This window comes from Electrophorus electricus, chromosome 11 (genome assembly GCF_013358815.1).
Source record: "Electrophorus electricus isolate fEleEle1 chromosome 11, fEleEle1.pri, whole genome shotgun sequence".
NCBI classification, from domain to species: domain Eukaryota; kingdom Metazoa; phylum Chordata; class Actinopteri; order Gymnotiformes; family Gymnotidae; genus Electrophorus; species Electrophorus electricus.
Genome location: NC_049545.1, coordinates 3,677,199 through 3,702,541, shown reverse-complemented (window position 1 = coordinate 3,702,541; position 25,343 = coordinate 3,677,199). Strand labels below are relative to the sequence as shown.

The 25,343-nt window shown below is 42.3% G+C and overlaps 1 protein-coding gene across 2 annotated transcripts; it reads left to right on the top strand.

The window, feature by feature from the left end:
- Positions 1-115: 115 nt before the first annotated feature.
- On the top strand, positions 116-25,343 carry march5 (membrane-associated ring finger (C3HC4) 5). 2 transcript variants are annotated; one of them, XR_003410926.2, is made up of 7 exons: positions 116-524; positions 13,616-13,818; positions 21,333-21,463; positions 21,580-21,763; positions 22,773-22,939; positions 23,192-23,474; positions 24,395-25,343. XR_003410926.2 is itself a non-coding variant. In XM_027014136.2 (6 exons), exons 1-6 carry the CDS (start codon positions 481-483, stop codon positions 23,306-23,308), a joined length of 846 nt encoding a protein of 281 aa, XP_026869937.1. In that variant the 5' UTR covers positions 116-480; the 3' UTR covers positions 23,309-25,343. The 2 variants fall into 2 exon arrangements, 1 of the variants encoding a protein (XP_026869937.1); XM_027014136.2 differs by having other exon boundaries at positions 23,192-25,343.

The following is a 25,343-nucleotide window of genomic DNA, read 5'->3' as shown; positions in this document are numbered from 1 at the left end:
GGAACATAAATTTGATATTTTTGGCAATATGAAGGCGAATAACGAGGAGTCGGACTGCATATCCCATCATGCCTAGTACCCTCGCCCAGTCTCGCACTCGCACACGTTTTATTATTGTTTGTGACGCAGTGCGCATTGTCACCTCCTAGCCACGAGCGGTAAATGGAGTCGAGCGGTCACACCGACACGATAACGTTGATAACAAATAAAGTATTAGTTATGCTGTGCAAGAGCGCAGTCTCCGAGCATACGATTGGTTTGCATGGTTAGGTTATTAGCGAGGCGATGTACCAACGTGATAGTTCAGCCTGCCATTAAGTGTCTGATTGTAGCTGGCTGCTAGCGAGGCTTGTCGCCCTCATAAGGCCCAGCTTAGCCTCGGCTAGTTAGCTAGCCTAGCCGCCACAAAAGTTTCTACGTTTTCAAAAGATCAACGGTTCCCTTTGTGCATTTGGAGGCGTGAGAGCATAAGAAGGAGCCATGGCAGACGAGGGTGCTGTTGCAATGCAGCCAATTATGGACAGGTATGTGAATGATGGTAAATTGTCGGTAAATGTGAACGTGTGCGCTAGCTTGCTAGCTACCTAGCTAATGCGCCTAGGAAAGCTAGTTAGCTGGTTATCCTAGCTAAGTTGTTGGCGAAGCGTACGAGTTATCTGCAAAATGGCCAATTTAGCCAAAGCATACCGAGCTAACTCGTCTTTGCACTATCAAGTATTACAAATTTATATCCAAATTATTCACAGCCCCTGTCTATTTATGACGCGTTTATTTTTGTCCCTCAGTTTTTGCGTTGTGGTGTGATTCTTACTCCAGTTTCATTATTTCTAACTATCGTCTTTATCCAGAAGCCCAGCTCAACTTCTTTGCAGCACGCACACATCATTTGTAGCGATTGTGTTTACCAAAATGTGTATTTGCTAAAAATGAATAGAGGGAGGCTGTGGGGTGTGTGTGTGTAAGGAGTACACATGTATTTCTCAGGAATAGCATGCTCCTTTATTGCTTGTTGCTCTTGTAAGGTGTATACATGGTGATCTACTTTGGCTGTTTTATTGTTGCCTGGATCAAGCCAAAGCATCTTAATTCACTGGAGCTGCAATGTTCTCTCTGTTTTATCACAAACAAGAGCCTAAAAAAATCTGAAGAACTGATTCTTATGTGGTACCAAGTGAGATATAACGTGCCACTGGCTTCTGAAGGAAAAGCCAGCACCATAGTTTTGGCCATTTTTGGAATGTCTCCTCCCTCAAGTTTTGCATATCGTATTTTGTACTTTGCTGTAATCTTGAGTTTCAGTATTATTATTTTTTAAATTGTGCCATTTGTTTGACAGTCATTTGGGGGTTTGCACTACTCAGTATGTTACTCTGTAAAATTATTGGATATGTCAGATTTGGTGTGAGATTAATGGTGTTAGATATTCCAGTATAAAACAAGATGCCTTAAATCCTTCAACTACCTAAGAGCTGCAAAAGCCTCTTGTGGTTCATCCATTTGCCACCTCACGTTGTTTACATTTAAGAAGCTTTTTGGTAAATGCCATGACTAAGTTTAAGGTTGCAGCAATGCGTTATCGATTTGCTTTACTCCTTTTCTGCTCACTGTGGTGCAGGGCTGTTGTTTATGTCCTGACCTTGTCCATAATTTCATTTATTTTTTGCTGAGAGTTTGTTGTTTGCCAGAAGCTCTTTGCTCACATCCCTGTGCTGTAAAACAAACCCAATAAGTGGACTCGTAACTCATTAGGGTACATTTGTACATAAGTTTGTTCACTTTGAAAATGAGTGTACACTATGACCCAGTGTACACTGACTTGCATCTTGAGTATCAGGATTTCCAGAGAGGAGCTATCCACATAAAAATGCAAGTCTAAATGCACCCAAGACTCATTAAAAACATTTAAATCTTATCATTTAAATCACTCCAGGGGGTCATCTGAGATCCATTTAAGACAAACGGGTATAAATGCATTTTCTCTGCAAGCCACATTTTATGATCAGTACCTCCCAATCTTGTCATGTGGTAACTGTCCAGGAACAGTCTTAAGGTGGATGCAAAGGTTTTGGGGTTTTTTGTCTAGGTTCAGGAAAATGAATTTGTGATCTTTTTAATTTTAATTTTAATTTTTTTTTATTAAATTTTTTTGAGACATGATATGAAGTGGCTATTATTGTATAAATAGCAAGAAAATACAAACAACACTTAGTGTCTTGTCCTGTGTGTGGAGTCGATTTGTATTTTTCATGCTAAATAGGAGTCAATTTGGCTAACCCTTTAACTACATAGTGCAAATGCATGTGTTTAAAATCTTATCAGCATACAGTAAAGATATAAGTCATGTAAAAGGACCAGGTGTTAACAGGACTTAACCGTGTTTAAAACTTGGGTCTGAGTTTTGTCGAGTTAAAGATTTTAATTCTTCCATATGCTTAAGATGTTTGGAACAAGATGTTTCTTCTGGTCTGTGGTCCAACATAACCACAGTACATCAGCAACAGTACGCAAAAGCCTATTGGGTTGTATTGTCTGATTCTGAAAGAATCGTATTAGGAAGATCATTTTAATTGTACATGAATAAGAAGTTCTTCTCATGTCTTACTGCCCTGGCATGTTTTGTATAATGATCTTTTGTGGCACATATTCTGACAAGTTTGTCTCATCATTTAGAGCCTCATTCTCACCTTAGGTAAGGGTGAAAATTAGGCCTGGGAGATGTAATACCTTATTAAATATTCACCATTTTGAAATTGTCATTTCAGTATAGCCTAACAAGATTTGCTGTACTAAATATTAACAGATGCTATAAGCCTGCAATGGTAATTAATATCAATTTGGCATTAGGCCCATTTTAATTTCACTTTTGTTGTATGCCATTTGGCTCAGAGAGCTAACATTCTTGTCTAGGTCAGCAGTGTAATGCTTCACTGCAGTCATAAGCATAATGCTAGATCTTCATTGCTAACCCTTTACACACATGTGCTGAAACAGATACCAGCACGGAGCCATATGTCACCTGTAGCCAAGGAGAGGTTACAGCGAGGCACACTATCAGCATCTTGCACAAGGCTGAGAGGAGCTCTTATCAAAACCTACCACCCCCTGCTGCCTCCATCTGCAATGCAGTCTTTCACTTGCACAAAGGAGAGTCATGTTTGGATCCTGTCTGACCTTCGATACCAGCATTCTCAAATCAGCCCTTTCTATTTCTACATATTTAAAATTTTATTCTCATTTTGTCTTTACCCCTTTTCATCCTGATAAATCTGCAGTTTGTTTTGTAGATAGAGAGAAACACGACTTCTTCAGCCCTGCTTTACCCATTACACCATAGGCCTAGGCTATCAATGTTTTTACCAATTTTATTTGAGATAAGGCATTTCACTAATGGAGAAGTTGCACTTTGTGTTTTTTTTGTTTGTTTGTTTGTTTAAGGATATTTAGATTTAAAGTTTTTGTTTTCTTTGACTTTTTGACACTTAAAATGTTTGATAGAATACTTGAATACAAAAGGCTCAAAAATATATTCTAGTTTTCAATCATGCCTAGGATGGTGATTCTTTTAAACTGTTGTAACTACAAAATCTTAATACTTTCCTTGCCCTAACATGGAATGAAAATGATGCTGTGGTCTTTGATGTATGTAATGAATATATCATACATATTGCTGGCTTGCCCAAAAGATCACTACAGGTGAAACGCAGCTTGGGCTGTGATACTGTACTCAGAACTGAACAAATACAGGAGCTTTACTTTGATCGTATTTCAGCCAGATATCATTTAATGTTTTTGTAGATCAGTATATTGCTCTTAACTGGAATGAAATAGTTAGGCTGGGACTTTGTTGTAACTAAATAAATAAATATTATGTTTATTAAGATGCAGATTGTTATAATGAAACTGGCTTGCTAAAAGTAGCTTCCCTCTTTTAAGATATTAAAATCAGAATTACAAGTTTGATTTATTAGGCTAGCATAAATCTACCATATTCTGCATAGTAGCATGGAATCCAGACTTAACCCAGTAGTTGCATACCAAGTTTGTTTTAGTAAACCTAGAGAGATTTAACACTTGTATAATTTGAGGAAAGTAAATTGACTGAGCTGCAGTAAGTGCATCTTTATCTTATATATTTTGCTAATTTTTCCAAGTCAATTTACGTTCCTCTTGACTTGGCAGTTGAAATGCGATATATCACAAGGGGGTCTTGTGACACTCCCATGTGGTGGTATGGAGTGGGGGGTGTTGGGTTGGTCAGTAGAACACGGCTGTCTCACGGAGTTGAGCAAAAGAATCTGAACACCCAACATAAGATTTGTTTGTGTGATTGGAAGTGATTACCCACATCCCCCCCCCTGGTTTTTGCATCCTGTGAGCTGATAAGTGAGACTTATCATGGTTGCTAGCAGACCTTTATTTGAAACATGAAATAAAAAATGCATTATTGAATCATTTATTTAGTAATTAATATGAGGCAAACATTTCAACAAATTTGACGTACCTAATTAATTTAACAAGCATTCTTAAAGTTGATCAGCATGTCAAGCTTGTGACCTATTAATATGATGGGCATGATGGAAATTTCATCCCTGAAATGATTTCTACTTTCATACTGAATTTATTTGCAGATGTCATTTGAAATGTTTGTTGAGCACATATTTAAATAAATACATGAGGTGGCATGGCAAAAATGAGTAGCAAATAATCTTGGACATTATACCCAAGATCGCAACTGATAAGACAGCCAGGAGAAATGGAATCAGGTGGACCTAAAGGTGATGTATTTGAGGATTACTTTTTGAAACAGGATAATATTTGTATTATTTTGTGATATTGTGCTTGCCAAGGACTCTCTGTGGAAGACTTTGATGATTGAAATTTAAGATGATCAGTCCAAAGTCTTACAGTCCAAAGTTGTGCCAGGCCATAGAAATGAATGAGATGTCACATTTAGTGAGGAATGGGACAAAATAAAAACCACAATAAACTTAAATCTTTGTTGCCTGCTTGTCAGGATTGTGAACTGCCCTTCTGTTGAATAGCCTTCAGGTTCCCACAGTCATGTGTTTCTAGCTGAGTGAAAGAAACCTTTGTGGAGAGAGTTATCCCCCTCTTCAAAAGTTGCATCTGAATTAACTAACATTTCTTTAAGTTCTCAATATATAAATAGGATAGTTAGTTTCTGGATGTGTGCTGTATATGGTCAACTATTTGCTTGTACTTTTTCAGGGTGTTTAGTCCAGTATAGTTACATTTGGGTAAACCTTAACATGCATAAAATAGGTTGATGAATAATTACTGGATTGCTGAGTTTCCAAAGCTGGCTGCTTGTTTAATCAGGTCAAGTTCAGTGGAAGCTTTAATATATCACGAACAGTCGGCGAACACGTTAATTTCAGTCTTTCACACAGAACAGGAGAGAGAGAGAAGTTTAAAAAATAACTTCTCATTTAGTTAATTAATTTAGCTCTGCAGTGGTCTTACAGTAACACTGGAATGGATATAGAGCTTGGGAAAGGGCTCTCGGTTCCAGAGACCCTTTACAGGTATAGCTTCTCTCTACCTGCGCAGTCAGGCAAAGAGAATGGGGAGCAGGATCAATTTTCTGACCTGCCGATGGTATCTAATAGACCCTTAGGGTCATATCCTGCACATACTGAAATGTTAATGGTAATCTAGAGGTCTGGGACCTTAATTTTGAATGCCAGAGTGAGATTGCTTGACTCAGTGTTGATTGTAATGAGCTTTAGTGTCACAATAGAAAGTAGACATGTTAATGTAGCTGACAGGGAACAACCTCATCCTCAAACATACATATTTTGGGGTACAGAGTTCTCACTGGCTACCTGAACTGAGAAACAGTATACATAAATGGGCCATTTGAAAAGCTGCAAGCTATTAGATACATATGTAGTACTGTTAAAAAAAGAAATAAATAAAGTCCTTTCATAGCAAAACTCCTGAATTCACAGTTTTCTGTTTAGAAAACCTAACTCCCAGTGAAAGTTCCTTTGTTGTGTTCTAGCATTTGGAAACATTTCATTTTTAGTAATCTGCTGACATTTATTTTAAAATATTTTTATCTTGACTGCCTGTCTCATCTTTTGAGAAACACTTTTTGATTTACAACATAATTCTCAGGATGGTGATCTTATCCCGCTGTTTACAGCCAGTAGAAGCTTTGTTTTTATTCAGAAGATGGCTGCATGGTGAATTGAGGCAAGTAAAGTAAACCAAAAAAAAAGCTAAATCTATCTTGCATTACATTACTGTGCATATATTCTCTAAATATATAACTAGGCTGTTAACACTACTGTAAAAATATGATAAATTGGTACAAATTTCTGTTTTACTGATGTTTCCTCTAAGATAAGGCAGTGTTTAGCATTCAAACACAGGGGAACGTTCAACTTTTTTCTCCTAGTTTCTGTTTTATTGTCCTTACATTGTAGCTGATCCAATCTTATGGTAGAATACTCAACCCCTTTCGACACAATACCAGTTCACAGTGTGGGTGGAGGATGTCATATGCTTCTGATCTGAGAAGTGTCCTCTGGTTTCGGCCTATGATTAAGTGGGGAAATACTAGTTTAGAGCTACGAGTAAGTGTTTGTAGAACCATTTTGAAATGTGTTAGGACTGTAGTTAAAGTGATCCTACATTGTCCTCTTCTAAATCTAAAGACTGCAATTTGCAGTGATAACCTGATCTAATTCCTGTCCAACTGAACCAAAATAGTTTCAGGCTTAGAAAGTTCCCACATTCATTAAAGGCACAGTTTCTGACTTAATCAGTCTAGCAGTGGATTTAATTCCTAATAATAAGCAATGGAAGCAATTTTATGGTGTTTTATGGAATTTTGTTCCGAGTCCGTTATGTATGTGACCTTCCACTCATTAATACACATCACTATGTACATACTTTCATTTATTAAAATGAAGGAAATAATTACAACTTTATTATAATTTATACCTTTAATATTTGTTCATAATTTTTTGTTTTGTACAAAGTATCCCTTGCTTGTGGAGTCCAGCCTTGTGCATCTACTTGCAGCAAGCACACACTGAAGAGAGGCATGACTTGAGTACTCATCTACCATAAGCCTGATCTCATGCTGATGTGTGAATGTCAGGAGAAAGAAAAATGAGAGGCTTAAAGCTACACAAACTAATATCTCAATTACATCATGGTAACAGTGGAACAGGAGATTTCATTAAACTGGATCAGCTATTAAAAAAGCTTTCTTGTTGGGAGAATGAGCAACAGAGAAATTAACTGTTAATGTGTCACTGTGTTGTGTGAAACAATATGGCAGGCTCATAAAACATGCCATTTTCACACTAAGGAAAAAGGAAGCGCTTGGCATCACAAACGTGAAACTTGTATACATTGCTTTTGCTGTAGGGGTTAAATGTCTGAAGACAATACGCTGTTCTAAAAAGCTAGAAATTTTAAATAAAGATAACATTGCATTTGATGATGATGTAAAGATTTTTTGGACAGGTTGTTAAACAGATGAACACTTCAGAGGAAGTATAAATGCATTCAAATGTGGTTAAAACAAAAACATTAGTTTCTTTGGTGGTGTTGCATTCAAAAACTGATTGCTTATTTATTATGGTCTGTATTATGGTTCAAAGAATTTCTGAGTTTGACCAGAAAGCACCCAGTTAAAGAGGGCAAAATTACCCCAAGAACAACAATTGAAATATGCGTATTTGATTTGTGCAATTTATTTTTCATAATGATCATTCATCTTTAACCTTCAACTGTACTTTTTAATTATGATAATCCTGCACCCTACAGTTTTAAGTGCTCTGTTAGTTATAGGAGATATATAAAATTTATTGCTGTTTCACTAAATTGTCATTAGGCGCTCTTCATGATGTCCATTGTGTGCAACTGGACATATTTGCAAACCTCTGGTATTCATATAAGATCATATGACTGTCAACACCATGTTTTTGCAGAAAGGGGTGTTTTTATTATAAATGACTCTGCAGTTTTGTTTTCTGATGTAAAAAGGTTTCTTTTATTAAGGAACTTCAAGCCAAGCACCAAATGTCTCGGGACACATTTTCTAAGAGCTTGCGTGGTGTTTTTGTCTGTCAAATTTCATTACAGCCTATGGTAATATAACAGTGCACTTTTTGCTTTTAGCTGTGCTCCATCACACTGGATTTGAAATGGAATGATGACAGTGAGGTTAAAATTCAACTATATTATGAGCTTATGTACCTCTTTATTGAGTGAACCATGGAGAAATTACATCTGAGGATTTTATATCACGATCGATCCTGAAGACACAATCTACTTTTCAAGCAAATCGTAGAGTTTAACGCTGGTGTACCACTTGCAAGCCTCAAGCACAGAAAGGCGAGTATTGTTTAAAATAACAGCCTCTACTGTTCTGGGACAATGGACAGATAAGATGAAGATCTACTGAGAGCAACACACTACTGAATGAAGGAACTAAAACTGGCAGCCTGACAGAGCATGTGTGATGTCTGATCATGACCATGACTCTCTTGTATAGGGTTTACGGTCTTGCCATGTATAAGACCTTGCAATTTTGTGTGCGTTTTTGTTTTTTTTCCCCAATTGTGTTAATTTTGATCACTGGATGTGATTTAACAACATTTGTGGGTTTGACATTTGTTCAAAATGGAAGGATGGCATAAAACTAGCCTTGAATTCTCATGTAGTTTACCCAACATTAGCTGGGGGGGGGGGGGGGGGGGTTCCTCAAATTCCTTTCTTTTTTAAGCAAACCACAAAAATTGTCACTGTCCAGTGTCAGTGTTCAGGCACTTATGGACTTTACACAATGGAATATAATGTCACAAACACCGTGTTTTTCAGACATTGTTAACCTTGCTTTTTGTTGTGATGTGCAGTGTTAGAATTGAAAGTTAGGCCTGACCTTGAGCTTACACCTTTAAAAAAGTGATGGAGTGGGCGTTACTCTGAACCCCAAACATTTACAATCCTTATCTGCACAAGGATGTGTATTATGTACCGGAGGCGGCAGCAGGCTGAGGCTTGGGTTTCGCAGGGAGGATTGCATTTCTGCGCCGTTGTATCCGAGGCTGTCATGAGAGAGGCAGGGTTACAGGAACAAAAGTAAGAGAAGCTTGGGCAAACGTCGAGAACCTTTCCTTTGTTCTTCCCTCACTTTATGTCTGTCCGCTCTCCTCCTTTAGGTCTGCAGCTTGCTTTCAGCTGATCTGTTACCATTTGGGCCTTTTGTTCATCTCCGCCCCTTGGCTGTTCTGGAGAGCTGACTGCCAGTGTCTCAGCCAGTCAGTAACCTTTACGTCCGCTGTGAACAGTGAGTAACGGCGGTCACATGCAGGACCACGAGGCCTAACAAGAACTTTATCTTGTTTGTGGATCATTCATAATTTTCTCGGGTCAAAAACTTTAGAACACAGATGTAGTGTTCTGGAAAGTGTCATTTAATGCCTCTGTTTTAATAATCCAGAGTACTTTATTTATGTTGGGTCAGTCGCTCCTGGTCAGATGACAGGACACTTCTTATTTTGTCTCGTGGTCACTTCATGGCCGGAGGTTAATGGTTTCTGTCCGATAAGAGGCAGTTGTGGTTCTCCTGAGTCATTCGAGGAGCTTTGCAGAGGTCATGTTTTATGCAGGACTGCAGGACGGAAAGAACAAAGTGGAGAGAAGCGGTCTTGCTCCTGCTCTGCTGCCTAGGCCACACATTCAGTGATAGAGGAGCACAGATTTCCCCTGCATTATTCATAGCAGGTGCCGAGCTCTCAATTATAAATGGAAAGTTGTGGGATTGGGCCGAACTGACCCTCCCCCATGTGAGTGGGGAGCGTGGGGGGGGGGAGACTCCCCACGGAGGCCTGTCCTCAGAGCGTGTCCTCCTCACAGTCAGGACTAAAGTCCACAACCATAACCATGCTGCTTGCTGCAGATTAGGATTATACAAATAGCTTTAGTTCCATGTGTAACTAAATACCACTTCACTGATAGCGTGCGTTTTCTTGGCAACCTGAGCCTGTTCCTGTAATGCTCTAAACAGGTCTAAATGGAACAAACAGTTGGATTTGCAGGTATTTGTCTTATGATAAAATTGCACTGACAGCTGTTGACCTTCACACAATCTTCAGTCACTCTGTTATTTAGGGACTCCTCCAGCTACGTGGACTCATTAATTGATGCATTCCGCATAAGAGAGCATGCTCCTTTTAATTGGGGTTATGTGGGACAACATCCACCCAGGAGCTCAGCTGTGTTTCGCTGCTTATCAGCAGATGACAAATCATTCAGTTGGATGGAGCTTTCTGCTCCCACGCTTCCCAGTAATTACTGTTTTAGGTGGTGATTTGTGTACAGAATGGAGATTAATCATGTTTTAGTCAGCCAGTGAAATGCCAATGCTCAAGGTTCAGTGCAATTAAGGAAATGAGGATGTAAATGTTACACTGACAGAGTGAAAATAAATGTGAAAAACTGGCCCATTGCCGCACAACAAAATGATGGTGGATAGAAATGTGGTCCTTTGACTGTTTAGTGTTGGGGTCAGAACTCAAGATCTTGCATTCGGTGATGCAATATGCTGGTAACTTGTTGGCCTGTGTGTCTGTGTGTGTGTCTGTGTATATACACAGACACACTTGAATCTGCCTAGAAATCCAGTGATGTATTATCAGATGTTTGTTTCCCTGTGTGCCTGTTTGTCTTGAGGATTTCTGACGTCGGTTGCAAAAATGATCATTTTCATGTGGAGTAAGATGATGTCTTGCTGACAGGCTAATAAGGAACGATTATGGGAGGCTACATTGTTCTCACTGAAGAGCCTTGTAGAAGCCACATGCTCTTAGGTATTTAGCCTTGTGACACTTGCTGAAGAGACTTGGTACTCTTCCCACATAAAGAATAGAATGGAATTTTTTCTCCTTTGCTCTTTCATTTGTGACGCTATTGTGCTGTTGCGTCAGTCATGGCATGAGTCATAAGTTCTTGTTAACTTGGTACTGCTGTATCCTGTCCTCTTGTGGGATAATCAAAATGTTTGAAAAAATTAATATGAGCATACAGTTGCGAAAAATTAATTAAATAAAAATAAACTGTGAACCATTTGAAATTGCAAGGATTTAAGCATGAATGGCATCTAAAAATTAGAATTTCATTTAAATTCATAGTGATGATCTCATGTAACCAAAAACACACATTAAGGTTATTGATGGAAAGTGTTTAGTTTACTGGAGCCAGAGGCCTTCTTTATTTACTGCTCAGTGTTGCTTAGTAGTGAGGAGGTATTTTGACGTAATACTGTCCAAATTGGTTTCTGTTTATGGGACTTATGAGAGATGTATCTTGAATGGCCTGCCATAGATATCACAGCATTTCAGTGGAAATTGGAATTCCTTTGATTTGCCACTCTTTTTTTAGATTATAGTCATGCTGCATGACCCAGTCTCTTAGTTTTGACATCACAGACAGGCGCCTTGACATTCAGCCATAGATTTCCTCATACAGCTTAGTCACTGGCTAGTGACGGAAAGCTGTCCAGACACTAAGGCAGGACAGCAACCTCACATCATTCTATTTCTTCCACCATGATTTATGGGTAGGAAGAGGTTTTGATGTTTGCTGGTACGCAGAAGCCTTCGTGGGTCTTTAGCAAACTAGAGATTGGGAATGGTGGTCTTTTGGAGAGCATTAGTTTTCCCTGTAGTGACCTGCCATTGAGCACCACTCTTCTGCAGTGTCTATTATTGTAGGCCTTGGAACACACATCACATACGTGGGATGCTATCAGGTCCCCAGATGTCCCCCTAAGGATCTGTCACATGCATTTTCTGTGTGCGCATGCGCACTGGTCTTTGTAGGACCCCCCCCCCCCTCCCTTAGACATAGTTGCAGCATTGCTGAAGATTTCCATTTCCAAGTCATCTGCCTCGCTGTGGATCGATGAAGGCCCCAGTCTTCAAAAAAGCTTTTTGTGGCCCCTGCCTCATCTTTTTAGCTTCAACATTTATACTTCTAAAGTTGTTTAAAATTTCTTTTGTTTGGATCATGTTGCAATACTGAAATTCTATAACCAGAATTTCAAGGTCACAACCACCCTTGATTTAAACAATGTATTTAGTAAATGTTGTCTGTTGTTTGTTAAATAACTTATCTTTATGACTTAGATCAGATCACATTTTATTAGAAGTTTATGGTTAATGTCTTGGCAAATATAGATGCACAGAAAACATGCATAAAATTACTTTATCTTGATTTTTACAATTCATAAAGCATACTCAATAAACTAAAGCCTGACTTCTCATGCAATCCATCCTATTTAGTTCAGCCACGCATGGCAGGCTGGCTGTCAATATGCAGATGTCTAGGTGAAGGAAGAACTAATAGTAAAAAAGAAAGGTGAGATGCTTCTGAGTTCTTCACAGCAAAGCATCATGGGAATTGAGGCTTGGCAGAGTGCCAGAGCCCCCAGCATCTGTGCATGTGACAGTAGGGTTAGCCAGGGTTGGTCAGTAGACCGGCCTTCTCGCCCTACTCTCCAGGTGTTACTAGTGCAGAAATGGGAGGTGCCGCTGCATAGTCTGGTTATTGCAAGAGCTTCTTCCAAGGGGTGCTATAAGAATGTTTTTAATGATCTACCTCAGCCATGTTGGCAGCTGTAGTTTTGTATGTCCTATGCTTGCTGTGTACAGTGTTTCAGTAAATTATTTTTGTGATTTTTACTGATTAGATCAGGGTACTAACTTGTGTTAGAATGCAGGAAATTGCTTTTATTGGCTGGCCGGACGTGTTCCTTACCTAATCCTTTTTGATGAGTTTAGTAGGAATTCTTTGCTGTTTTTCCTTTTATTCTTCACGTCATAGTCTCTCCTTTTGGGATGCTGATCAAATTATCTTAACTTGTGCTTAGTCACTGACCCCAAAGCTGTGCTCTTTTCTAGTGTTCTGTACTGAACCTCTTTTACTTTCCCCTATCTGTCTTCCTCTTCCATCTCTCTCTCTTTCTTTTTCTTTCTTTCTTTCTTTCTTTCTTTCTTTTTCCTTGTCTCATCTTTCTCTCTTCCTCTTTCCTGGAGCTGATTTTTTTTTTTTTTTTTTTTTAGTGCTCAAGAGCATGCAGCCTCAAGTTTTATACCTAGTGAATAAATAATAAGGTTAATAAGATTAGTGTGAGATCGACACAAGCATACCAAGGAGTCAAAGTTTAACATGCATAACCAAGATTAACTGAAAATAAGATATGACCCATCTCAACTTGCGTTCTACCCTCAAAGTATGTTGCAATTGGATCAGGTATGACTCCTATTAGTTCTTCCAGGATATGGTGTTGTCTTTAAGGGTATGTTGGCACCTTGGCTCCTCTCCAGATATGCATAATCCAGTCCTCTCTCACTCTCCCTTTCTGGCTGTGTGACAATACCTTATTCTTTAATCAAAAATCATTTGAATATTGATTGTTTTTATTTTCCCTCTTAAAGGGTATATCTTGTTCATAGCTATAGCTGCTCCACCCAGAAGCCGAGCTTTCTATCCAAGGAATGAGAATGTAACCCGGCTGAGTCGGTGCATGTCTGGGGGACCTCACCCTGCGTTCTATCCCTCCTTCCCACAGGAGCTGTTGGGTGTGCTTCGCCACAGACGAGGACGACCGCACGGCCGAGTGGGTTCGCCCATGCCGCTGTCGTGGCTCCACCAAGTGGGTACACCAGGCATGCCTGCAGCGCTGGGTGGACGAGAAGCAGCGCGGCAACAGCACAGCCCGCGTGGCCTGCCCCCAGTGCAACGCCGAGTACCTCATCGTCTTCCCCAAGCTCGGTACGCTCAGCGCTGTTATGCGGACTGACCACGTGGCCAGAACTCCCCGGGTTAGCCTGGGCCACATTAAACTCCACAGGGTTCTCTTCTGGCACTAATCGCATAGAGATGATGGAATGGCAGAGATGTTTGAGTCACTTGGTATAAGTTTGTGTCAAGTCTCAGGGGTGCAAGTCTGAGTCAGGTTGAGTCTCTGGATAGGAGTTTGAGTGAAGTGTCAAGTCACGTGAATAACAAATTTGACGTTGCTGGTTGCATAAACTAACTAATATGCATTGTCAATTGCAAAGGCATGGAACCGTGCCTGAAACCTAATGTTAAATTTACACTAGTCTGCAAACTGATGTTAACTGATAAGAAAATGGCAGTAGGGCAGTGGAGCATGTACAAACGCTTGCACTCAACACTGACCTTTCAGCGCGTTGTAACGTCTTGTAAATGTTGACATCATTTTGCCAGTATCTGTTAATTTGCTGCTGCATGTAGCGCACGTTGACTGTCCTGAGTTGTTAGTTTCAAAATATTTCAGTGCAACTCAAGTTTGAGTCGCTGGCTTCATTCACCATCTCTGTTGAATAGCCACTGCCTTTCCAAAAGAGCATGACTCAGTTCGCTGCCAGAGAGCCTGTTAAAAACTGTGCAGGGCCAAAACCTGCCCTGCAAATTACACTGATTCCTGACTGGGGTTTTAAGAGTCTGGGACATGCCCAACGCTTTCCACCAACGCCTTGACGTTGAAATGGCAGCCCTTGGATATGCGGAAAGATGTTTAAGAGAAATAGACAGTCATGCCTAAATAATATTGGCAGGATTTGTATATTTATATAAAGTTGCATAAGTCCACAGCTCCCAGTGAAGAAGCCCACATAATGAAAGACTGTAGGGATGTGTCCAGCGCAGGGCTACACAAGCCCACACGTATATGTACAGTGTGGGCCCTTGGCCAGGATGACCCCTTACCAAGTGACCTACCATGATGCGTAGACATGGTCTCCTCCCGTAATCCATACATCCCTGTGTGCAAAGCCTAACGTCCCACAGACGGGACACTTGCAGCTTTAAGAGGTCCGTGTGTGCTGCATTGGATTGTTTCCTCATCCCCAGTGGTTAATGCTGTCTACAGGCAGCTGCCTGAGGACTCTGGGCATTGATTGAATTGCGAAACTTTCCATGCTTTCCTGTTTCTTCCCACTAAACGCCCTCCACTGCATCCCAAGCAGGGCCTGTGATGCGTCGATGGCAAAAGCCCCAAGTCCTTTTTAGGAAAAAAGGGAAACTTGATAGTGTGTTCGTCGTGGAACTTTGGTGACACAAAACAGTGCGCCGCCACTACTTATCAGGAGCCCGTTAAACCTGCTGGCGCTGAGTCCCACTGTGGGTGCATGTGTAAGCACACCTAGCTAAGCCTCTAGCTAAGCCTCCCCTCTTCGCTACGCAGGACAGCAGTCGGCAGCGGTGGCGGGAGACGGTCAGAGTGATTGATTTCTTAAGCGTCGCCCCTGCTTTGCGCTCGACTCGCCAGTGGCAGTAAACAGGGCCCTGGGGTATTTGGAGTGCTCGCAGCACTGCCGGACCGGCTGGACTCAGGCCAGCAGACTGGAGCACTCTGACCAGACCACTGGCACGCTGCTCCTCTCTCCCCTCTGTCTCGCAGCACAGCGACTGGGCGGCTGACTTTCCCATTTTACTTTGTGCACGTTGTGTGATGGTTAAGTTTCTTCCAGTGGTGTGTATTATAGGCACCTGCAGTGACTACGAACATGATCAGTGAATGATCATTTTCTATAATTGTGCAAATCCATGATTTTACTGGGCCAAATTTTTTACAATTCCAATAATCCCTGTAGCTCTCCTTGTGAGTCGCAGCATCATTTCATGTCTTGCATCCTCTTGTGTTTCTGACTCTTCCTGCCATTACTTAAATTGGACAGACAGAAACCACATAGAGCTGCATTATTGTAACAGCATGCCGAGTAAATAACTTTCTTTGCATGACCTTTTATAAGGTCCTGTCTTCCTTACTTTCCTCCTTGTGTGTTTTGCTGGCTCGTATTGGTTTATGTCAGGAAGGTATGGTCTCTGTCTCATCACCTCCTCAACTCTGGCCAGTTGTGTAATGGCGCTGTATACACGTCCAGTGGCCTTCAGACTGAAGGACTGAAGAGGTGATGAGAGGTGAGCGGGAGCATGGGACACTTCTGTTTCCTTTTGTGGGAACTAAACTTTTGTGGTTTAAGTTTTTTCTTCTGACAAGTACTGGCTTGGATGTCTGCCAGTAAATCTTTGTTTTGGGGTCTTGAAATTGATTTGAAAGAGGCTTCCTGAGCTTGTGCAGGATGCCTGCTGACAGAAGACAGCTATAGAGGCAAGAATAGACGTCATCTTTAACGAAAGATAACGTGGAGAAGTAGCATGTATCACATTTGCAAACAGTGCTGTACTGTCATAAAGCTGCTCTTTGACACACATTGGTCGTAAAGCAGAGTGATTTTAGCGCTGAACACTTCGCAAAGCGATATTCAGTTTTATGATCTCCTCGTATCCAATTTTGTGGGTTTTTCCTGGATCTCTGAAGCTGTTATATATCTAGCTTGCATTGTGCATGAAGACAGACTACTGAAAAATAGCATCACACCAACAGGAAGACACTGGAGGTTGTCTAAGCAAGCAGCTGCACCTCTTGCGTAGTGAATTCTTGGGTCGTGAGTGTGTGTGTGTTTGTGCGTGCTTTTGTGTCTTTCGTATGGGTCAATTAGGCCACTGCAGGGAAATGCTCATCTAGCTCATTGCTAGGCTGGAAGTGATGAATCACCTAAAGCGCGAGCGAGTCTAAAAATAATGGAGCAGTGGGACAGCACCCATGCGATCAGCAGACAGAGCTGACCTTACCCTTCAGCATGCTTGGAGAGACCGAGAGAGGAAGGACGTGCCCTGTGGCCGTCAGCAGTTATTACTGTCCCACTTGCAGGATTCACACTGTATTAATGCTGATTATTTATGGTAAGAGAGAAAAGTCTGGAGTTACAGTGTCTATTGTAGCATTGTTATAGCTGCGGTCCGTTGCTTTAATTTGTAGTTATTGGCTGCATTAGTCAAGGGTAGTCTCAAAAACCTGGAACCTAGTCGAAGTTTGTTTAAATCCACAAGGAGATGGTTCCAACTGGCTCTTTTTAAAGTAGAAATATATCCCACAATTTGGTGAATGCAGCACTAACCCTTTAGAGCGTCTATGTGGATCATCAGACGCAATTAGCAGGGTATTATTAGTTAGTTATTAGTTAGTGCACTACTTCTGCTGCAGAGCCGAGTTCCTGAGACTGGACTAGCAGTCTCGTAATGTTCCAGCTCTGGTGCTGATTGGTGCAGCTCTTTGAGGTGGGATTACATGAGTTGCACTCATGTGTGCATGGGTGGCATTTGAGAGGGGTCAACTTTATATCTAGGTCTAGATCAGTAAATGAAAACAACCTATTATGTGTCTGCATGCATGCACGTGTGTGTGTGTGTGTGTGTGTGTGTGTGTGTGTGTGTGTGTAAAAAAGTGTAGCAAATAACCCTATATTTATCAAAGTTTAAATAGAACGTGTCCTACCTTGTTGAAGTGCAAGATGGTGCCCACCGGGCACAGCATCAAATGCACTGACTGCTTTTTCCAAGTCCACATGAATGGCCTGTTCAATATTCAGTACTGCAGTGTCAGTCTCTCCTGACTCACAGTGTTTCTCTTCTTGCTTGCGTCGTTTGAAAACCTACAAAAGTTCCTATCGCATGACCTGCTGCTATTTGGCATGGCCAGGAACAGCGTGAAGTGCTTACTGACATTTACTAGGCCATCGCCTAAATTTGACGCTTGGTGATTTAAACAGTGCTCACTGTTAATTGAAGCTGATTTCTTCTGATGGCGTAGCGTGGAAGAAAGCCTGGTCAGCTGTGGGGCTATATTCAAGCTAGTCATAAATTTCATAACATTCATTCCTAAACCTTTGACCATATTTCACTGGTAATGAAATTAATGTTTGGTATGGTCCACTCTCAATAAAGTTCATGCAGTTTTAAATGCCATGAATTGGATCTCGTTCTGATGGCTGCAGTGAATCAGTTGAAATATGGCTAATCTCTCAAAAATACTGATCAGCAGGGGTTGACACAAGAGCAGAAAGGTTTGTCATGCTGATAATTGGTGACTCAGTGACACCTCTGTTCAACACCCAGATACCCCCCCCCCCCCCCCCAAAAAAAAAGAAATTAAAAAAAAAAAATCATCCATGAATGTAATGTACAGTTCCCTCCATTGTGCACCATGTTTGTGGATAAAGGCACTTAAACACAGACTTTTGGGAATTCTCATCGCTGCTCATCATTGACTCGTAATGGTTCCTAGTTGTACCAGTTTACCATATTTTCTTTAGTCAATATTTGAAATCATATGAGACCAAAGGGAAAATGCTGTTTGGGTTGTTTCTCTGTGTTCTGCCCCATGGTGATGGCCAGTGTCAGGGACAGAACGTCTTTGTCCACGGGCTTTCTCTGCCAGAGAGCTGCTGGAAGCACTTTTCCCATCGGCGACACGGCTCATTTTGCACCCCGCCCCCTTTTTAATTATCTTAACTATGGAATCTGCAACCGCTAGCAGAAACGGAGTCCCTCTCCCTTTTGCCAATAGCCATTAAGGATGACCCCACTCCACTCCACGAGCCCACCATCACCGCCTCCCCACTGCAGTGCTGAAGTACTTGCGCAGAGCGAAAGCAGAGGAGAACTCCAGTGCAGTCGTCACAGTGTCGGTGAGGATGGATGGATGGATGGATGACCTTGGCACACTCGGTGAGCGAGCGCTGGAAGCACAGCCCTGCAGAATGCCTATGCCTGTCAGGACCAGTGCTGCTTAGATTAGGCCTGTGAGGTGGGTTTCCTCTGACCATGTACATCAGTACGGGTGGGCCGTACACCCAACTTTAGTCTCTTAAAAGCCAGTCGGTATTTTTGAGTGCGGTCTGTATTTGTTTCCCATGTGAAACCTAACACAAGTTTATTTGCTTAAATGCCCACGTGCACACATGTTGTATTTACATGGAAACTTCAACTAAGATAATTTTATAAAAGGTTCTTCCAGCACTCATGATATTTGAATCACATGCTTTCATAGTTTCCCAATTATAGTGCCAGTTCCAAAATATTAAGTGGCTCCTGGCAGCTTATTTGTCCACTCGTGGTAAAGACTCATAATTAATCGTTGAGCATGCTGGGCAAGTTCTTATTCATATCTGCACTGTGGCTCGTGCTGCGAATAGCATGCCAGACTATTGATATTGCATGAAAAACATTTAAATAAAGCAAACTGGTGATGGCCAGCTACCCCGTGTGAGAAGAAGGATGTGTGTGTGCAGCGCTGATGGACGTTGAGAAGTACTCTCCTGGGGCATGTGGTGTTGTCTCCTCACAAGTGTGGGAGAGAAGGATATTAGCTGAGCTGGAAGGGAGGTGTATGTCAGCTTGAAATGCTCTATTCTTTCTTTGCCAGCCTGTGGTGCCATAGCGACGGTGCCACGTCCTCAGCTTTTTTGAAACAGGGTGAGAAAAGCAGTCTGAACTTGCTCTGCCTTCCATCAAGGGTGTCTCGATTAAGACCAACAGCTCACAATTCAGCGCCGCCCCTGGGTAGTTTGCGTTATGCCCTCATTCTGGTTTGCAGTGGCTGATGGGGAATGGTGCCTTCCCTCCGGCCTTAGCACGATGTACCACCTCTTACTGTTCTGTTTTTTTAGCACTGGTGTTAATGGAATGCTTTAGTGAACAGTTGGTGCTCACATACTTGACGACAACTTTTGACACCCTTTTTGCAAGCAGCACTATATTTCTTGTGCGTATGTGGAGAAGGCCGGCACTGTGTGTAGACGCCCTGTTCTTTTGAAGGCCTACGAAGAAGTTATTAATAGCACATGAATGGACCTGAGAAAAGAAATCAGGTTGCCTGCTAGTAAATATTGCATGATTTCCTCTTCAGCCACTTTGGAATGTGAGCTAGAAAGGTGTGGAGGGGAGAGGGTGGCACATTTGAGGGCTGTAAGTGTACCTTCCCTGAGAGCCCGACGTCGATACCATTACGGCAATGCCCTGAACTCCTCGGTTCTGTGATGAATGCATTCTTTGTTATGACACTACCTGTATAGTCTTAGTAATTTGCAAGGTATTTCCTTATTGTTTGATTTCAAAGCCTCAAAGTGCAGCAGTGTCTCTTTTTAGGAATGGTAGCAGATATGTGCACTGGTGAGTCCTCAGGTAATACAGAGGCTTGCTGTTTTCTGAAAGTGTGTGAGTGTGCAGAATGCAGACGTGTGTGACTAATATTTCAAAGGCGCTTCCCGTGTTGTGATGTGTTGCTCCTTAGGTAGGGTTCGGGTGTGTGCCTGTCCAGTATTCAGCTGGTGACTCTAGTGTGCTTGGCTCATGTTAGGTAGTGCATCTGTGTGCTGAACTCAAGCTAAGGTGAGTAATGTAACCATGCTGTGTCAGTGTGAATCAAAGGTTAATGATGAAATGAGCTCAGAGTCTTCAGGAAAAAGGAGTTTTCCTGTTAAATGGTATATAGTCATCTCTTCTGTCCATGGTGTTTTGTTGACACACCCGTGCTCTTATCTGTCTGTGCTACATATCAATGGTCCAAGCAACCTTTCAGCACTTTAAAACTCATCAGCATGTGCTGAATTCCTACTCGTCCTACTGAGCGCTCCGTGTATATTTAGACGTTTGGAGTAAGGCTCTCAAACTCGACCTGCAGCATTTATTTTAGCTTTTGTCTCCCCCTCCCTCTTCTTCTTCTTCTCTACTCAAGTGGATTAACTAGTTGAGGCAAATCTGGTGTGCTGCTAACTACCAGGACTCAAGTCTGAAAAGCCTGGTACGGAGACACACTAGCTGGAGAGCGCAGGGCGAGCTATAGAGCATGCTCCGACAGTGGGCTGCCAAAGGAAGATCTGCTTCCCCCTGCTGGAAAGGCAGACTACTGAGTCCCGCTGGGTCCCTCTCCTAGCTCTTCCTTACCCCATGCTTCATGCAGTAGCCGGGCTACTAAGCTTGTCCTCCTCATTTGTGCTGTGTAATGCAGGGTGTGATCATCTGGCTCCTCAGCCACACATTAGCAACTGTGATGAATGGCTTAAAACTCAAAAAAACTTCCACGAATGGCACTTTGAAAGTCTTTTGTTACAATTCTATAAAAATAGTTAAAACTGACCTGCAATTTGCTGCATTTAGGTTATAAACTGCTCATTTTGAAAGAACCTAGTGTAAACTCGTGTGTGTCTGTGTGTGTGTGTCTGTGTGTGTGTGTCTGTGTGTGTGTGTCTGTGTGTCTGTGTGTGTCTGTGTGTCTGTGTGTGTCTGTGTGTGTCTGTGTGTGTCTGTGTGTGTCTGTGTGTGTGTGTGTGTGTCTGTGTGTGTGTGTGTCTGTGTGTGTGTGTGTCTGTGTGTGTGTGTGTGTGTGTGTGTGTGTGTGTGTGTCTGTGTACGTACAGGGCCGGTGGTGTATGTGCTGGATCTGGCAGACAGGCTCATCTCCAAGGCTTGTCCTTTTGCTGCTGCCGGCATCATGGTGGGCTCCATCTATTGGACTGCAGTCACATATGGAGCTGTCACCGTCATGCAGGTGGGAGCAAACACTCCTCGTCTCACGAGCCCATAAAACGGGGGCGTTACATTTGCAGACCCGTCCGTGTCGGCACTGCAGCTCAGTGAGGGGTGCTGTTTCTCCCTCGGCGCCAGGTGGTGGGTCATAAGGAGGGCCTGGACGTGATGGAGCGGGCGGATCCTCTCTTCCTTCTCATTGGCCTGCCCACCATCCCAGTCATGCTGATTCTGGGGAAGATGATTCGCTGGGAGGACTACGTGCTCCGCCTCTGGAGGAAGTATTCCAACAAGCTGCAGATCCTGAACAGTATCTTCCCAGGTGAGGCCGCCGGCCATGAAGGGATGAGCCGTAAAGTGCTGTGTAAAGCCATGAACGCTGGTGCCTGAGCACAGGCAGCTGCTGTAAAGTGGCCTGCAATATATTATGACACTCATGTGCTGTATGGTCAGGTGAAGGTTAGTGTCTTTCATATAGTGCAGCCTTTTGGTGCTAGAATCTGCCACGTGGTATTCTAGTGTGGAAAGGTTTTGTTTGTTACTGCTGGTTTTAGGTGCTGTCAGTGTTGGATTGTGTTCCTGGAGCAGTCATTATTGGTAGAGTATTGCGTATGTCCCACTGTGCTCATCAGTAGAGGGCATGACTGCTGGAGGGGAAAGTAGAACCCGAGAGCTGCTCTCAACGACCCTGAGTGGGTGGGCTGGGAGTGCGCTGCCCCTCACTGCCCCCCCTCTGCAAAAACGATCCATACATGGATATAACGTTCCATGCACGCTGGAATACTGGCCTGACAGGAGCCCAGGAAAAAACAACAACAAGGAACGGTTTCCCAGCAGCTGTCTCTAGTAGAGCGGTGTGCGGATCGTTCAGAGGCATTTTACCCACTGTCACGGGAGATGTAGCTAATAATTTCCTGTTAGTGTGAAAGAGCCCACATATCTTGAGATGAGCAGTCAAACCCCAGCTGTGAGTCACTTTTGCATGCGAGCTCTCATGATGATAAAATTATTTCTTATTTTTAGCTTTTTAGGGAAAAAGTGAATGGAGTAAATGAACTAGGCTATTTGCATAAGTATTGAAATTTCAGTCCTTGCTTGATTCTGCACACAAACACACGTATGCACATGCCTCCATCTGTCCTCTCATATATGCGCACATGCATAATGTGTAGGGTATGAAGACAAAAAAAAATTGATGAGCTAGGAAATACTGAATGAATTAATGAATGTATGTATCATTATAATTTCCATCATAAATGTATTGAAATTTATTGTAAGCAAATCTTTCCTCCAGATGTAAACTTGTTTATTCTGGATTACCCGTGTTGCAGGGATTGGTTGCCCGGTGCCCAGGATCCCTGCTGAGGCCAGCCCACTGGCTGATCACGTGTCGGCTACACGGATCCTGTGTGGAGCCCTGGTGTTTCCCACCATCGCCACCATTGTGGGCAAGCTCATGTTCAGCAGTGTGAACTCCAACCTGCAAAGGACCATCCTGGTACGATTACTGTCACTAGTTTGTTGGAAAATTTGAATAAACTTAACTTTCTTAAAATAAACATTTTGGTCTTTCACGACTAGTACTGCTGTTTCTTTGAAGGAAACACCCCATGCATGCGGTTGTGAAAAGTACCTTGCTTTTTGCTAACCATATTTTTGCATCATGTGTAATCTCCTTTGGCTTTTAGTGTCTCACTGCTGGCACAGAATATGCAGCCATAATGCAGTATGGTGCTTCCTCTCTCTGCAGGGTGGCATTGCATTTGTGGCTATTAAGGGGGCGTTTAAGGTCTACTTCAAACAGCAGCAGTACCTCCGGCAGGCCCATCGCAAGATTCTCAACTTCCCCGAGCAGGAGGAGGCCTGAGTGGGGGTGGGTGGGGGAGCGCAGCCATGGCCCCTTCCAGACTGAGAGTTCACCAGTACCTCCATGCCACCTGCACCATCTCCTCTGTGTGCTTGTGTGCTGCAAAGTCCATGCTGTTTGCTGGGGTGAACGCGATGGCGGCGAGCGTCGGTTTGGATCGTACTGAGTACGTACTGGAGGACGAGGGAGCGGGTGGAGTGACGGGTGTTGCAGCATGCACTGACGCACCACATGGTTCACAGAAGCTGTTCGTTCTTGTCTCTCTCCCCAAAAATGTGATGTCCCCCACCGTATCAGTTTTGCTTAAGATTTAGGTTCATTCTCTCCAGCTATAATCAAAACTGTGGGAGGTTACTACTTTTCTGTGTTTTATAGGGTGTATTTTTTTAATCGAGTGTAAGTTTTATGTGAAATTTTTTTTTGACAGTGAGGTACATTGGAATGACACTGAATGGGGGGCTGTTCAATGAATCAGTGATTCTGCTGTATAACTGTACATGTCCCCATTTATCCTACATTGTGTTTATTCTCTTTAATGTTTAACATTAAAGGCATAAAGGGTTTGCATCTCAAACCTACTCTGATTTATAAAAGCAATGAGGAATTTTAGACTATGGTGTATTTCAGTCTTTAATTAATGGTAACATGCATCCATATGCAGTCCCAGTGGCCCTGTAGGACACTGCAGCCCAGTGAGCGCTGGAGTTCAGGAATATACATGCACATTTGTCTTAGAGACTTCACTGTCAGGCTTGAAGAGTGACCTCTATCAGTGTTGTGCAATCATACTGATTTAATGATGTCAAATTAACAGTTAACAATGGAATACTAGAGACTTAATGATTCTTGAAAGGGAGGGTAACTTGTCTATTCATGGAGCCTGTAATTACTGGAGTACCCCCAACCCACGTTTTCATTTTAACTTCTGAGTTATTTGAGGGTTTAAAATGGGTGACTTTTTTCCCTTTTTTTTTTTTTTTAAAGGTTGGCACTACCTTTTCTGGGTCTTTTCTAGCATATTCGAAAGATCCTCGCGAACTATTATACATGGAGTTGGTAAAATTGCTCTCTCGTTGCATCACCTAGTGAGAGAACTTCAAAATCGGAATGACTGCAAGCAGAGGCCTCAGTCCACCCTCACCCTGGTGCTCCTGTCTCAGCTGTCGCTCCGCTTGTTGGTGCTACGTGCACCAGACTTCACAATGCTGTTAACGCTGAACAGGAACCGTCATCCGTTTCTTCACAGCACTTCTGGTGAAGGGGTCGCTACTGGACCGTTTCCTGGAGTATGGACGGCTGTCTCCGTCAAGGGAAGGTGGAGTGTGGCACAACATTACTAGCTTTAGTGGCTTACTCCAGGATTGTGTTGCCTCTGTGAATTATACCATAAGCTGTTTGACACTAGTGAATATGCCAAATGTGCAGATTTAAGTTTCTGGACTAAAATCTTTTCATGTGATCAACACTTAACCTTGATGCATTTGTGATTGCCATTGTGTGTGAGACGATCATACGAGAGGAAAATAAGGTACAACCATCAGTGTATTAACTTTGTTGCGCTAGGGTGTTGTGTTCTCTTTGTGTAAAATGGCATGCCAAGAACAGACCACCCTATTCTGGAATGGAAATCAACACTGCATTCAGTGGGGATGTATTCCATGTTGGTTTATAGGATTGTAGTCACTTCAGCCTGTGACTTAAACTTACACCAGAAAAGCTCATTTTTTATAACTTAAGTAACCTCTCACTATAATTTAATTAAAAAAATGTAATTTACATTTGCATTATTTGCCTTCACCCACACCAAAAGGGCTTGTTCAAGCCTCCAGTTACCCTTTATCACATTGGCAGCCAGTAGTTTACTGCTTAGGCCTGTGTGTCTGAAAGGTCTTGAGATGTACCAGAAAAACAGTTCACAGAGACCATAATGCCAAACACAGAACTTTGCTGTATAAATGTATGCATTGTATATACAGATATTGCTTCTGAATTTAGTTATGGTTGACTTGTGAATAAATGTATTTTTTCAATGCTT

Excerpts from the sequence above, each read along its gene's own strand:
- march5 (XM_027014136.2), top strand. The coding sequence starts at position 481 with ATGGCAGACGAGGGTGCTGTTGCAATGCAGCCAATTATGGACAG. Across the intron at positions 13,819-21,332 it reads CATCGTCTTCCCCAAGCTCG|GGCCGGTGGTGTATGTGCTG; the intron begins GTACGCTCAGCG and ends GTGTACGTACAG. Across the intron at positions 21,764-22,772 it reads CCTGAACAGTATCTTCCCAG|GGATTGGTTGCCCGGTGCCC; the intron begins GTGAGGCCGCCG and ends CCCGTGTTGCAG.